The following is a 13,130-nucleotide window of genomic DNA, read 5'->3' as shown; positions in this document are numbered from 1 at the left end:
AGGGGCGGCAGCCAATCGGCGCGCGGCTCGCCCGGGTTTCGTTTGCATATTTCGCAACGGGGCCAATGGGAGCGCGGGTATGGAGGGTGATTTGCATAGAGGGAGAGCGGAAAGGGGGGGGGGGGACGAGAAGATGGCGGCGCCATGAGGGGCAGGGACCACAGAGGTCCTGTGGGGTTAATGAGCGTTAATAATTAAGAGATCCTGTGCCCCCGGGATCCCACTGTGCCCTCAGAATTCCCTCCTGCCCCCCCCCGGAATGGCGGCATTTCCCGTTGCTGTGCTCGCAGCCCCTCCCCACAGCCTTCCCCGCAGTGTGTGCTCACTGATCTCCCCGGTACAATAATCACCGTCCTCCATGTTCCCTTCAATAAGGCTCCCGGATTTATCCCCGCACCCTCTTTCTCTCCCAGGAAACCACGTTTGTGGTGGTTTAGGGTGACACGGGGTTTTTCCACAGAGCAAAATCCACCTCAGCGTCTCCCTGCTCCATAATCCATCCCAACTGTCCTTATCCATCAGCAGCTACAAAGCAAGCCAAGGCACAGGGTGTTCCCCTGCCTTGGCATGTCCCTGCTGCTCACTTGCAGCTCCCAGCAGGGATTATTTCTGTGGAAATCATGGAAATAATGTGGAAAGCAGGCTGTTCCACATCCCTTGGGATCCGGGGAGCACGTGGACACCACAAACACTGGGATGGTCCCAGCACCTGAGGCTGGAGCAGAGGTCAGGAATCACCTGAGGTCAGGCTGAGGACTCAATGCAGTGTTTACACGGCATAAAGGGCAAGTGGAAAAGTCAGGGAGTCACCAGGAGGAGGGAACACAAGATAAGAGCTCTCAGCGTGAACCCTGACCGGGTACACCTCACCCTGTCCAGAGCACACCCTGCTCCCATATTACACCAGAGATGCTCCTCGGTGTAACTCACACTCAACACTCCACACACAGGTGCAGTGCTGTTAGCCTTTGGAGGTTTTTTTTGTTTGTAAATCATCAGCAGAATTCCAGTAGGACCTAAGAATAGCAGCACCTGCACCTCGAAATTCCACAGTGACATTTAGATGTGCAACCACACTTGGCAGAGCAGAGTGATAGCAAGTGAAGGGAGCCTGGAACAGCAGTGAGTCAGTGCAGGGAGGAGGGCAAATGACTCATTACATTAGGAATTAAAGGCTGTTAACCAACTGGACCAAAGTAGCTCATTTACTGTGTATCAGAAAAATTAAGGCTTGGCAGGCTGGACACTGTTAAGTATTTTGTGTAGAGTTTCTTCAAATTACTGATTCCAGTTATTTCTGGACATGAATTTAGTATGTTAGGGATCAAGCACTGCTTCTCCTTTAAGAGTTTAAAACAGAATTGGGAGGAGAATAGAGATTATCAAAGACATTCCTCCTGCTCACAGCAGCAACATTTATTTATACAACACTTGCATCTGCACTCCCTGGCTGAAGTTTGAAAATCACACATTTGCAAGGCCATCCCTTCCCTCTCCCACCACATTCTCCCCCTCCAGTGTGTCAGTACAAACGGATCCGGGTTAAAAATAACCCCAGATTCCTGATACTGTACAAAAGTATGCAACTGCTCCACTCTGAAAATCCCTAATCAGGATTTTTAATGTCACCAACTCCAGTGGGAGCCAGTGACAGCGTTTTCTCATGAATCAGGGACAGCCAGGACACACCTATGAGTCCACTGCGTTCTGTTTTAAATCCTGTCTGGTTATGTTGCAATTTTTACTCCCAGATTTCAGAAAGGAGCACTGCTGATGTGGGGAGACCTCTGCAAAACACCCTCGGGGAGAGGAGGCTGAGAGAAATCAAGCACAATGACATTTAGTTCCCCTTAAAATCCCACCTCCAGCTCCCACACTGGAGATTCCTGTTGGCTGCCTCAAACTGTTCATCTGCAGAGAAGATCTGAACTGTCTGAGCACGGGTCAGGTGGTTGCTCCAGGTTTCTTTGTCACCTCACAGCCCGTGAGATCAGTGAAACATGGGCTGGTTCAGCAGTAAGGTCACAGGAGTGGGAGGATAATGTCACCAGGGTTTATATCTGTGCTGGCACTATTTCCCACCTCCATCCTCAGCCAGAATATCTCAGGTGGAAGAGCTCCATGGAAGACAAAACACCATTCACTCAGTACACCCAAGGTCTCACACATTTCATACCGTGGCCTGTAATTTAGACTGAAAAATACTCAGGAAAAAACCCAGCTTCTCCATGTTTCCATGCAAATATGCAAATAGTCCTCATTGGCTTAAAAATGGTATTTTTAACTCTGTATTTTTTCCCTTGGATTCAGCTTGACAACCTGTAACACATCACACCACAGAAGATGGAGCACTGTGCAAGTTGAGTTGAGCTGCAGCACTTTAGCTGCAGCACCTTTATTTATAAAACAACCAAACAAAAAAAAAAATTATGAAATCATTGATTCAAAGGAATCAATAATATATATTTGCTTTCCTCTGAGCTGTTCGGACACAGTACAAGTACACCAATTATAGCAGGTAGAAGAGATGGAAGCTTAGTTCAGCTGCTGAGAAACAAAAAGAAAGCTACATAACATGGTCTGCATTTAATCACACAAGTAATAACTGGTATATGACAGTAAATGCTTTAATACACTATTTTACAAAGAGTTTGGCTTATGGTTCATTTACTTCCCTTGTGCAACTCCTGAAAATAGAATACCTTTGGAATGATCTCTTTCTCCTGTTCCCTTTGAGTAATGAATTTTCCCTCTGGGTTTCCTGCTGGCAGCAGAAGTGCAGCACTGACTTTGTGTTCCCCTGGGAGATCTCTGATGTGGGGGCTGGAAAGCACCTCAGTGTTTCAGAGTTAGTGATTTTAAATCACTGTGGTGCCCACGTTCCCTAAGCAGGGCCACACACCTTTGTTGCATGGCAGGAGAGGTGCTTTTTCTGGCAGGGTTTCTATGCAGATACCTGGAAAGCAGGTACCTGAACTGCTTCCCAACAGGGCTTGGAACAGCCAGGAATGATCACACATTCCAGGCTTCAGCCATTCCTTCAACTGACCTTCACCAAAAGGCTCATAAACCTCTCAGTCCCTGCAGTCACTCATAGGGCAAGGAGTGACTTCTCTGCTCCAGGAGGGTTAGGACACCAGGAGAGGGTTGCCACAGCTGATCTGCCCTGCAGCTAATTCCCAAAGGCCTCCAGAAACTCCGCCAGGAGCAGGCTGGTGCATTCTCCGAGCCTCCAGGCTGCAGACAGAGGATCCTCCTCCCTAATAATTACAAGTCTGGCCCGTGACTCAAAGCCAGCCTTTGGTTCTCAGGCTGGGACCAGCTGAGCTGTTGGAATTGTCCCCCTCAGTTTGTGCTGAGGAGCTCCTGCTTGCCCAGGCAGGAGAGAAGCACTCAGGGGTTTGTGTGCACAGAGTGAGGATCCTCAGCTGCAGCACAGCTGACATGAAGCACAATAGGCAGCCATAGGAGAAGCCCCAAACTGCTTCAGCCATCCTGTTCCTGCTCTTGGGATTCCCCCAGGGCTCAGGAAAAGAGCAACTGCAGAGGAATCACAGGCACTTACAGCTGCTGCAGCAAACAGCTGATCAGGAATGTGCTCCTGGAGCCCCCAGGGAAGCTCTCTGGGTAAAATGACAGAGGATCCAACACCAGGATCCAACACCATGGGAGCAGCAGCTTATCAAACACCTCACACCAGCTCTCCTTTGCTTCAACCCGTGACTCAGGATTGTCTTCCCTGCACAACATCAGCACTTTGTCCTGCCAAGGGTTGACTCAGGGGTAGAGAAAGCGAGTGAAATTTTGGTACATCTGATGAAAATGGGTGACTACTCCTAGGAAAAGAGTTTCTCATATAATATAGGGGAAGTTTGAAATCTATTTCCCATATGGAAGCAGCCCAAGCAGGGCTTGGCTTTGATCAGGTTGTTTAAGATCTCAAGTGAGGAAGTTATAATTCCAACCCTCAGTCAAAAAAGGAGATAAATTACAGTCCTGGAGTGAAAGAATTATAGATCTGTGGTTTTTCTGTGCAGGTCCATCTTCTATAGACTCACCCCACAAATTGAAGAAAACCTTCCCTCCCCTCAAATGGAAAAAAAAAAAAAATCCACCCTCTTTTTTTTTTTTTAACAGAAAATCATCAGTCCAGGAATACAGGAGTCTAAAACCTACAAGCTCAGTGTCTTGTGTGTAGCAGTGGTCAGAGCCAAGTCCTTCAGAGGAAAATACAAATGACAGAACTCTGCATCTGTCTCCCATCCTTTCCCATTGGCCTTCAACTTGAAGTGTAAGACTTTATATTCCTTGCAAATGTTTAGTCTGGTTAATCACAAAAAATATTCTTTACATTTCTTGCAGTTTTTAAAGAACCTTGCTAAAGGTCTAAGCCTCAGCTATAGCATGTGGCCCAGCATTTGGTGTAGGAATGGGACAATGCACACAAATATCTCCTAGTGGAAGCAGCATTGTGCTGGTTTACTTGTCCCAGGTGTGTTTTCCTCATGTCCTTCAGTCTTACCTGGAGGCCACCTCAAGAGTGCTGTTGGTTCAGTCTTGGGAAGAGCTCTCCATAAGGCTTCTACAGCACAGCTCACCCCAGAACTGGGGAACTCACCACCTGCCAAGGACAAATATCTTCCAAATGCTTCATCCAGGCTTTTTGGTAGATTGGTGGCCCTCCCCTTCTCAGGAACTGCCTCCCTTCTGGATTCAGGGCCCAGTTCTCATGTCACTAAGGCTCATTAGCCACAGACCCCATTCCAGAGGGGTTTCTGTGGCTTTGCAGTGCTGGCCATGAAAGCAGAGCAGGCTCCAGGCCATGTCTCTGGGTGCACCAGTAAGTTTATTCTGGCAATTAAAGCACCTCTGTTTTCTTGACATAAAAAGTCCTTTCTCTTTAATACAGGGTTCAGTTCAGACACTTGCCTTAATACTGCATCTCCTGACCTGTTGGAGTGATCCTTTCATTTCCACTTCAGTTCCAGCCTCCAAAAGCATTTCACTAGAAGACTGAATGGAGAAAACATGAAGCACCTTCAGTCCCCTTTGAGGCTGGACACCAGCCTGCCCTCAAAATCTTCAGGTGAGACCATGCATCTTTGAGAAAGTTCTCCAAAACCAGTACAAGAGACTCCTCCCTCCCCACAAAACCTCCCTCTGGCACATTATGCATCTTTATGTCTCTGTTGATCCCTTTTAAAAAATCCTGAGGTTTGGTTTCTTTTCACCTGCCCAGCGCTTTGCTGTTGCAGTTTTTAAATGCTCAGTGTTCCATTTCCAAAAAAAAAAACCACCAATAAAAGATAATTTAAAAAGAAGCTCCCATTTCCCTCAAATGACTCCCTTTTCCCTCAAATGACTCCCTTTTCCCTCAAATGGCTCCTTTTTCCCCTCAAATGGCTCCTTTTTCCCCTCAAATGTATCTTTCTTCAATAAAAGAAAATCCCGTATCGGAACTTCAATAAAAGAAAATCCTGTATCAGAACTTCAATAAAAGAAAATCCCATATCATAACCTCAGTGCTGGAAGATGTACGAGAGTCAAGTGGGAGGGCTTCTTGTGGTGTGAATAATCACGAGTGATTAAAATGAAGCTGACCAGGAAGATAATTAGCTAATCTAACAACTCCTACGTGGCTGGTGGTGTGTGAAGTGTTTCCGGGCGGCAGGAGCCTCCCGGGGGTCACACGGTCTGGAAGGCCCGGCTCTGGGCAGGCACCATCACCAGCGTGGCTCCCATTTTCACCAGGTTGTTGTAGTCGACCTTCTTTGGCTCCGTCTCCTTGCCTTCCATCTCCCTCTGGCTGTACTGGGGAGGGGTGAGGTGAGGGGTGGCTTCCGTGGACAAAGTCCGCTGGCTGCGGGAGGCACTGTTGGCTGTGGACCTGGTGGAGGAGGAACCTGAGCGGGAGCTCCTGGAGCCAGAGGAGGAGGAGCTGGGCTTGACCAGATGGGCCTTGGGTGCCTCTGCGTCTTCTCTGCAACCAAACAGATGGCAGGGGCTCAAACACCACTTCCTCATTTCACCACTGCCATAAGCAGTGGCTCCCTGAAGCTGCAAATCACCAGGGAGTGTCTGTCCAGGAATAATTTCTGTTATCTGCTTTCTGAATTCTGTGCTCTGTAACTTGGTGGACTGAACCCCCTATTGCCCTGCAGGGCTGCTGGTCAAACAGGTTTGGGATAAACACACACAGCTCTGTGTGTGGAACAAATAACAAATACCAAGTGTCACTGCAAACAGCTCAGATAGAACTGTCTGCTCTGTAATCCTGACTCATAATGAGAAATGGCCTGGGCAAGACTAGCTGAAACCAGTTCTTCCACTTAAAATAACCTGCGGGTAGAGAAAGAAGTGCAAGAACTGGGTCCTGAGAGAAAGAGAGAGAGGATGTAACAGTCAGGCGTGAAAAGGTGATACAAGAGGGTGAGGCTCCAACTGAAAATTCATGCAAGGTGAGACAGCAAAGAAAGCAGGAAAAAGGGAAGGGAAGGAATCAGCAGAGGCTGCTTTCAGGCTGGCAACCTGAGTGTGAGGCAGAGGAATCAGCTGCTAAGGGATTACAGAGATGTCATATGAGGGCAGTCATACAAATAGACACAGAGATGGATCAAGGCACGGGGGTTGTTTCTTCCAGGGCGGGAGCAGCTAAAACTCCTTCCTGGAAATAGATCTTTCCAGTGCTTTCCTTCCTGAGGGGTTTAGGCTGGGTTGGCTGGAGACCAATCTCTGCTTAGGGGAGTTAAGGGGCAGGCCTGGAACAGATGAGCTCCAAGAACATGTGTCAGCATTGCCGGGGTGAGGGTGTCCCCTCACAGACAGCTCAAGGATTGCTCACCCAGGCTAAATCCAGAGCACAGTTGTTCAGAAGGCTCAAGGGAGGCTAGGAGAACCTGCCAGTCTTGGAGCATTCCCAATAAAAACTGCGATTGAGAAGGAGAAAGGAGAAGGAGAGAGAAGGAGAAAGAAGGAGGAGAAAGAAGGAGACAGAAAAGGAGGAAAAAGAAGGTGAAGGAGAAAGAGAAAGAAAGAAAAAGAAAGAAGGAGAAAGAAAGAAAGAGAAAGAAGGAGAAGGAGAAGGAGAAGGAGAAAGAAAGAAGGAGAAAGAAGGAGAAAGAAGGAGAAAGAAGGAGAAAGAAAGAAAGAGAAAGGAGGAGAAAAAGAAAGGAGAAAGAGAAAGAAGGAGAAAGAGGGAGAAAGAGAAGGATAAAGAAGGTGAAAGAGAAGGATAAAGAAGGAGAAAGAGAAGGATAAAGAAGGAGAAAGAGAAGGATAAAGAAGGAGAAAGATAAAGGAGAAAGAGAAGGATAAAGAAGGAGAAAGAGAAGGATAAAGGAGAAAGATAAAGGAGAAAGAGAAGGATAAAGAAGGAGAAAGATAAAGGAGAAAGAGAAGGATAAAGGAGAAAGATAAAGGAGAAAGAGAAGGATAAAGAAGGAGAAAGATAAAGGAGAAAGAGAAGGATAAAGAAGGAGAAAGAGAAAGGAGAAAGGAGAAGGAGAAAGAAAGGAGAACTAAAACCCCCCAAACCCTCTCAGAGCCACAGTGGGCAAGTGGGTTGGATTTAACAGCGTAAAAGATTATGCAAATGCTTTAAAATGCTGAAATTGCAAATGTGAGAGAGAGTTTTATGCTGATTTGCCCTGGGGGTGTGGGGGGGGAAGTTTAATCTGATTTTCTGGAAAGTCTTCACAGAGATTCTCACAAGTGAAGAAATTTGTCAGTGCTATTTCACAGAGACTTTAAAAGCTATTTAGAACAAACTTTGGCAACACTTATCCCTACTTACAGCGACTTAAATCTTTACTGCAAAGATGTGTGAAACTGCGAGGAGGGAGCGTGGGAGGTGGGGGATTAAGTGCAAGGCGTTACCTGATTTCATTCGGTGCCTCCTCTTCCTCATATCTCTTCTTTTCTTTCCTCCTTATCGTCAGCCTCACCACCAGGAGGAGGAGGGAGAGTCCCACCACCACCCCACACGCTGCTCCGGCGATCATGCCGATGTTTTGGGCATCTGTTGTCCGGAAAACAGATGGATTAGTTGATAAATTCTCACTGGAGTTGCGCGGTCAGGTTCTAGTCGCCACTACAACTTACAGCACCGGGTATAAATCAGCCCAGAACGTGCCAGTTTGTTTATTTAGGTGTGTCTCCACACAGAAGTGGAACCAGTTTATCTCCAGGCACCGTCGCTGAAGCTGAGCTGGGGGGTGAGAAAAGCTCTGGAAGGGTGGGATCACAAGTGCTCTGCCTTCAGCTGTGGGTCAGAGCGAAACGAGGAGGAAAAATCCTCCCCTCTGAGCACAGAGCCACCGAAAGCACAGACATGTGAGACGCGGCACCGAGCAGGTTCCTGGGGGCACCAGAGTGTTTGAACTGCGAATATTTCCCCATGAGGATTCTTTTTTTCTCCCTTCAACTGACCCTGAAGTGATTACAACCCCTTTTCCAGAAGGAATTATTTAATCGTGGGGGAAAAAAGTGACTCGAGCTGGGTCAGAGAGAGGAAGAAAGAGGGAGAAAGAAAAGAGCATCCCGTGCGTGGCATTTTCCCTCCAAAACAGAAAAGATGAGACATTTCCCAGCGATTACTGGCCCTTGGTTGGTACTTTATGACAACTTCTGGTCGGTTGGGCTGGGCTTGGCTAAAAGTTGTTTCCCTAAGGCTCGTCCCTACGGAGGGTTTAGCAAACCCGAGTGAGGTTTTAAACCAATTCAGTTCAATTGGCATAAAAGCTGCCCGGACGCTTTTACTTCAGATGCCTGAGGCAAACCGGTTTTCCTTGCTGCGTGACCGTATTCCAGTTATTTCAGGCTTGGCCGGGCAGAAAAAGTTCCAAAAGCTGTGGAATCTCCAAGAAGAGACCTCGCCATTAGCAGTCTTTTATCACAGCAGTTCCAGCTCCTGCTGATCTCCTTTGAGAGCTGCTAAACTCCATTGTTTGGATTTTTAGGTGCTAAACTCCACCCTTTTCCTGGCATGAATATGCAAAGGACGCTCCACCCTTGATGGGTTTTATCAGGCAGAACACAGATTTTAACTTCTGGTGCTCCGGACAGAATTTATAAAATTTGGGTTAAAACCAAAATGTCAACAGTTGCTCCACGTTACTCCGTGTCACAATCAGCCCTTCCAGCTGTCTTTGGATAGTTCAGTGTCCCGAGAGCAACAGATAAATAATTTGGAATCGAATTGATGGAACATCCACAGAAGGAGTTTATACCTGAGAACAATATGCAGCCACTCCAGCCAGAAGTACCTCAAAAGCTGCAGGCTCTGGAACCTTTTACTCACAGTTTTCCCTCCTTTTATGCCATTAGTCATTCTGAAAATCAACATTTCTAACAGACCGAAAAATCTGAGCCCAAATGATGTTTTAGTCACTTTAGGTTGTGATGTTTTTTGTCACTGTAGGTTACACAGAGGGCTGCTGTGCAAACCCTAACTGCAATAAATAAGTATAAATAAGAACTGTTTTATGGGATTAAAGTACAAAAGGGCAAAGGTGTGTGAACCACGTGTGTGAGCCCCAGTTTGCAGCAGTACTTACGCTGCACTGTCACCTGCACAGCACAGCTCTCCTGCCCAGCCTCGTTGGTGGCCACACACTGGTACAACCCCGTGCTCATCTGGGTGAGGTTCTTCAGCAGGACTTGCCCAGGATTAGAAATGTCTGAAACGGGAGAAAACACCACTGGGATTAATCAACCAGGCTAAAAAAACTTTAGGATGCAGCAGTGCAAATTGAACTTGTGGATCAAATCAGTCCCAGGGCAATCAAAGGGTCAATAAAGCATGGAACAAACTCCTCGTGCTCGGGGTGGAGCACCCCACAAGGTCCGGCTGCAGCAGTGAGAGGAGCTGTGGGATCATCCCTGTCACTGCCACCGAGTGATCCTGTTTTTAGAGCAGGCAGGTGACTGTCCATGGGCACGGCCATGTGGGAGTTATCCAGCTCTGAACACTCCCAGAGCTCTGGGAACTGCCCCGACTCACTGACCCTGGAATTGAGGAACAAGGCTGGTGAAGGGACTGGAGCACAAGTCCTATGAGGAGAGGCTGAGGGAGCTGGGGGGGCTCAGCCTGGAGAAGAGGAGGCTCAGGGGAGACCTCACTCTCTACAACTCCCTGACAGGAGGGGGGAGCCAGGGGGGGTTGGTCTCTTTTCCCAGGCAAGAGGGCTGGGTCTTAAGCTGTGCCAGGGGAGGTTTAGGTTGGATATTAGAAAGAATTTCTTTGCAGAGAGGGTGCTCAGCCATTGGAATGGGCTGCCCAGGGAAGTGGTGGATTCTCCATCCCTGGAAGTTTTTAAGATAAGACTGGATGTGGCATCAGTGCCATGGGCTGGGAACCATGGTGGGGTTGGATCAAGGGTTGGACTTGATGATCTTGGAGGTCCCTTCCAACCAGGCTGATCCTATGATTCTATGAACTGTCCCTCCGGAATAGAGGAAATGCCCCTCTAGAATCAAGGCAATGCCCACACTTACTGACTCTGGAGTTGGGTGGGAGGTGCTCAGCTCTGTCCTCCTCGTCGATGCGCTGCCAGCGGTAGGAGATGGGCACGGTGCCAGAGGCAGAGCGGCACTGCAGGGACAGCTCCTTCCCCTCCAGCATCTCCCCCTCCAGCCAGCACTTGGGCTTGGAAGGTTTCTCTAGGAGGAGCAGAAGACAGGTCATGCAAACACAGCAAACCCTTTCTTTGGCAAGGTACAGTCGTTGAAGCAGCTTCCAAGAGCTGCCTTCCCTGGAACGTGTTCAGGAATCACACCAGTGATGGATTTTAGGGGACTTGAGCTGCAATTGTGTGCAACTTCTCAGTGTGTTTATGATACTCTGTGGAGATGTACCACCACATTCCTCTTCTGGGCACTATTTAGAGAACATCCTTTCCCTCCCCCTACTTCCCCATTTCTTCCTTCTCCCCACAGCATCTGTCAGGACACAGCACTTCTGCCACGGGATCACGGTGTACATGGAAAAGCCAACCTATGAGCTGAACTTAGGGAAAGGGAATACTAATTATGGCAGCTTATTTGTCACCTCCACTGACTTGGGACCAGGCTGGGGTCCTGGGACATGAACTCACAGCACACAGCAGGAGATCTGGACAGGGTGATCAGCCCAGTTTGGGTGATGAGATCATCGGGATAATTTAAAGAACAGTTCATATGTTGTTGTGGGTAATCACTTACCTCAAACCCACTCTTTAGGCTCTTCCTGTGGCCTGTCCTTTGCCAAAAAAACACAAAGGCAGATATGGAGTTGGACAGGGAAACCTGACTGTGAGATGTCTCTGTGCATTTATACTCTGCTGAAATAAATCTCTCTCCAGGAAGAGAGTCTAGAATTATTTATTTTTTTTTAGCAATACAGTGTCCTTACCTACCACCTTGAGGGTGATTCGAGACCATTCGTACCGCCCAGCATTTTTCACCTTGCAGATGTACTTCCCTGCATCGCTGGACTGCAGGGAGATGATCTGTAAGGAGGCATCTCCAGCCAGGAAGTTGGATGTGAAGGAAACACGACCTTTCTGCTCCTCATTCAGGTCATCATAGACACGGCCCCCGGAGTAGGTGATCACCTGAGGGGCACAGACAGGCACTGACAGCCAGCTGGGGTTGTACTTTCACACAGAACAGCAAATAAAGCCTTTCCAGGAACTCCAGCCCAAGGTTCTGCCTGGTTAAGTGACTTGCCAAGGGTCACACAGGAAACCTGTGGCAGGGTGGAAAATTAAACCTGGATTTCTAGTCTGAGAATGGCACATAAAGTGTATTTATGCTAGAGATTGGAGCATTTATACGACTGTCAAAATAGACATCAGCTCATGTCACAATATATCCAAGCAGTCTGTAGGCTTGGCTGAGCTAATTTAAGTTACTGCAGACCTCATTTTTATAAGTACTGAACTCCTGTATGTTTTTCCTGAAACCAAGGATTCAAAAACTGGGCCTGCAAAACCCAAGGTCGTTTTGGAAAACCTGAAGGGCAGTTTTGAACTTGAAATATTATCAGTCACCCCTGGGATAAAGGAAACGTGATTGTAACAGAACCTGCTCCAACACAGCACGTGTGGCTATCAAATAACCTTTATACGTGATAAATCTCTCTAAATCAGCCGTGTTTTCTAAAGGTCAGCAGAGCAACTTGCAGGGATCATCACAGGAGTTTTGTTAAATCAGTGGCTGGTGGGGTCAAGGCAGGAAGAAGAGGATTTTCTCAGCCAACCTACCGCTTTCTGCACGGTTTCCGAGATGTGCAGCAGCCACTCGATGTCCAGGCTGCCCTGCTCCACGAGGCCCAGGCTGTGGTGACAGGGCAGGGTCACGTTTTCCTCAGCCACCCTCTTAAACTCAGTCTGAGCCTTGCCCATCCAAACAGAACAGGAAGCTGCAAAACAGATGCCAGTGGTCACAGTTCAGGGGGCATCTCTGCCCTGGGAGGTCTCACCAGCCAGGTCTCGGCTGGATTCCTCCTCCTTTGCTTCCCAGCATCAAAGAAAACCCACCAGCTTGGCTTCCTGGGCAGATTGCAGCTGATGAAAGGGGACATTTCTACAAACAGAGGCATTTTCCCACTGCTGTTGGAGCAGGGAGAGCAGATGGCTTCACACTGCAGAGCTGTCGATACTGAACTCACACCCACACCCTCTGTGCACTCCAGATAAACCCCTCAGTTTTGCCTTCACCTCTTATCACCCTAATTTAAAAGCAGTAATTCCACCCAGCTATCCTTCAGAGCCCATCACTTTATCCCTGTGTCACTCTGACAATGTTTGGAGTCTCTTCCCTGATGATGCTCTTTTGTTTCAGCACTGGAAATAAAAGACTGGCCGGGGAGGAAGAGGGTTAAACTTAAGAAAAGCGTGGTACAAATAGGACAGGGAAGTGTCTTTGAACAGCAACGTCAGGAAAAAAATATAAATTGCCAAAAAGCGTTTGTCAGGATTTTAAACAGAAAGAAAAATGGGAGGAAAGTGCCAAGTGGACCCACTAGAGGGAAGCAGAGCCCTTGAAATGTCAGCCAAAAAAACCAAAATGTGTGTTAACGCCCTAAAACCTGGCCCAGGAGATGATACACCGCAGAAAAATAGGATGTTCGGCCAGCACTGCGTTAGGCA

At 47.9% G+C, this 13,130-nt stretch overlaps 1 protein-coding gene and 1 long non-coding RNA gene across 2 annotated transcripts in view; one reads left to right on the top strand and one right to left on the bottom strand.

Moving 5' to 3' along the window:
- Positions 1-2,360: 2,360 nt before the first annotated feature.
- Positions 2,361-13,130, bottom strand: part of CLMP (CXADR like membrane protein) — a 43,182-nt gene continuing 32,412 nt past the window's right edge. Inside the window, 6 exon segments of the mRNA XM_051812266.1 lie at positions 2,361-5,980; positions 7,876-8,017; positions 9,555-9,677; positions 10,495-10,659; positions 11,390-11,591; positions 12,243-12,400. Of these exon segments, the coding sequence (XP_051668226.1) occupies positions 5,686-5,980; positions 7,876-8,017; positions 9,555-9,677; positions 10,495-10,659; positions 11,390-11,591; positions 12,243-12,400 (1,085 nt within the window). The 3' untranslated portion in view covers positions 2,361-5,685.
- LOC127482295 (uncharacterized) lies at positions 6,434-9,475 on the top strand. Its single transcript, XR_007908488.1, has 2 exons — positions 6,434-7,618; positions 7,938-9,475. It is a non-coding gene; the product is annotated as an uncharacterized LOC127482295 (long non-coding RNA).

Source organism: Manacus candei, unplaced genomic scaffold, assembly GCF_025592945.1.
Source record: "Manacus candei isolate 608988 ecotype Guabito, Panama unplaced genomic scaffold, ASM2559294v1 h1tg000086l, whole genome shotgun sequence".
Lineage (NCBI taxonomy): Eukaryota > Metazoa > Chordata > Aves > Passeriformes > Pipridae > Manacus > Manacus candei.
Note: the sequence above shows the minus strand (reverse complement) of the source record. Positions and strands in the feature narration are given on the sequence as shown.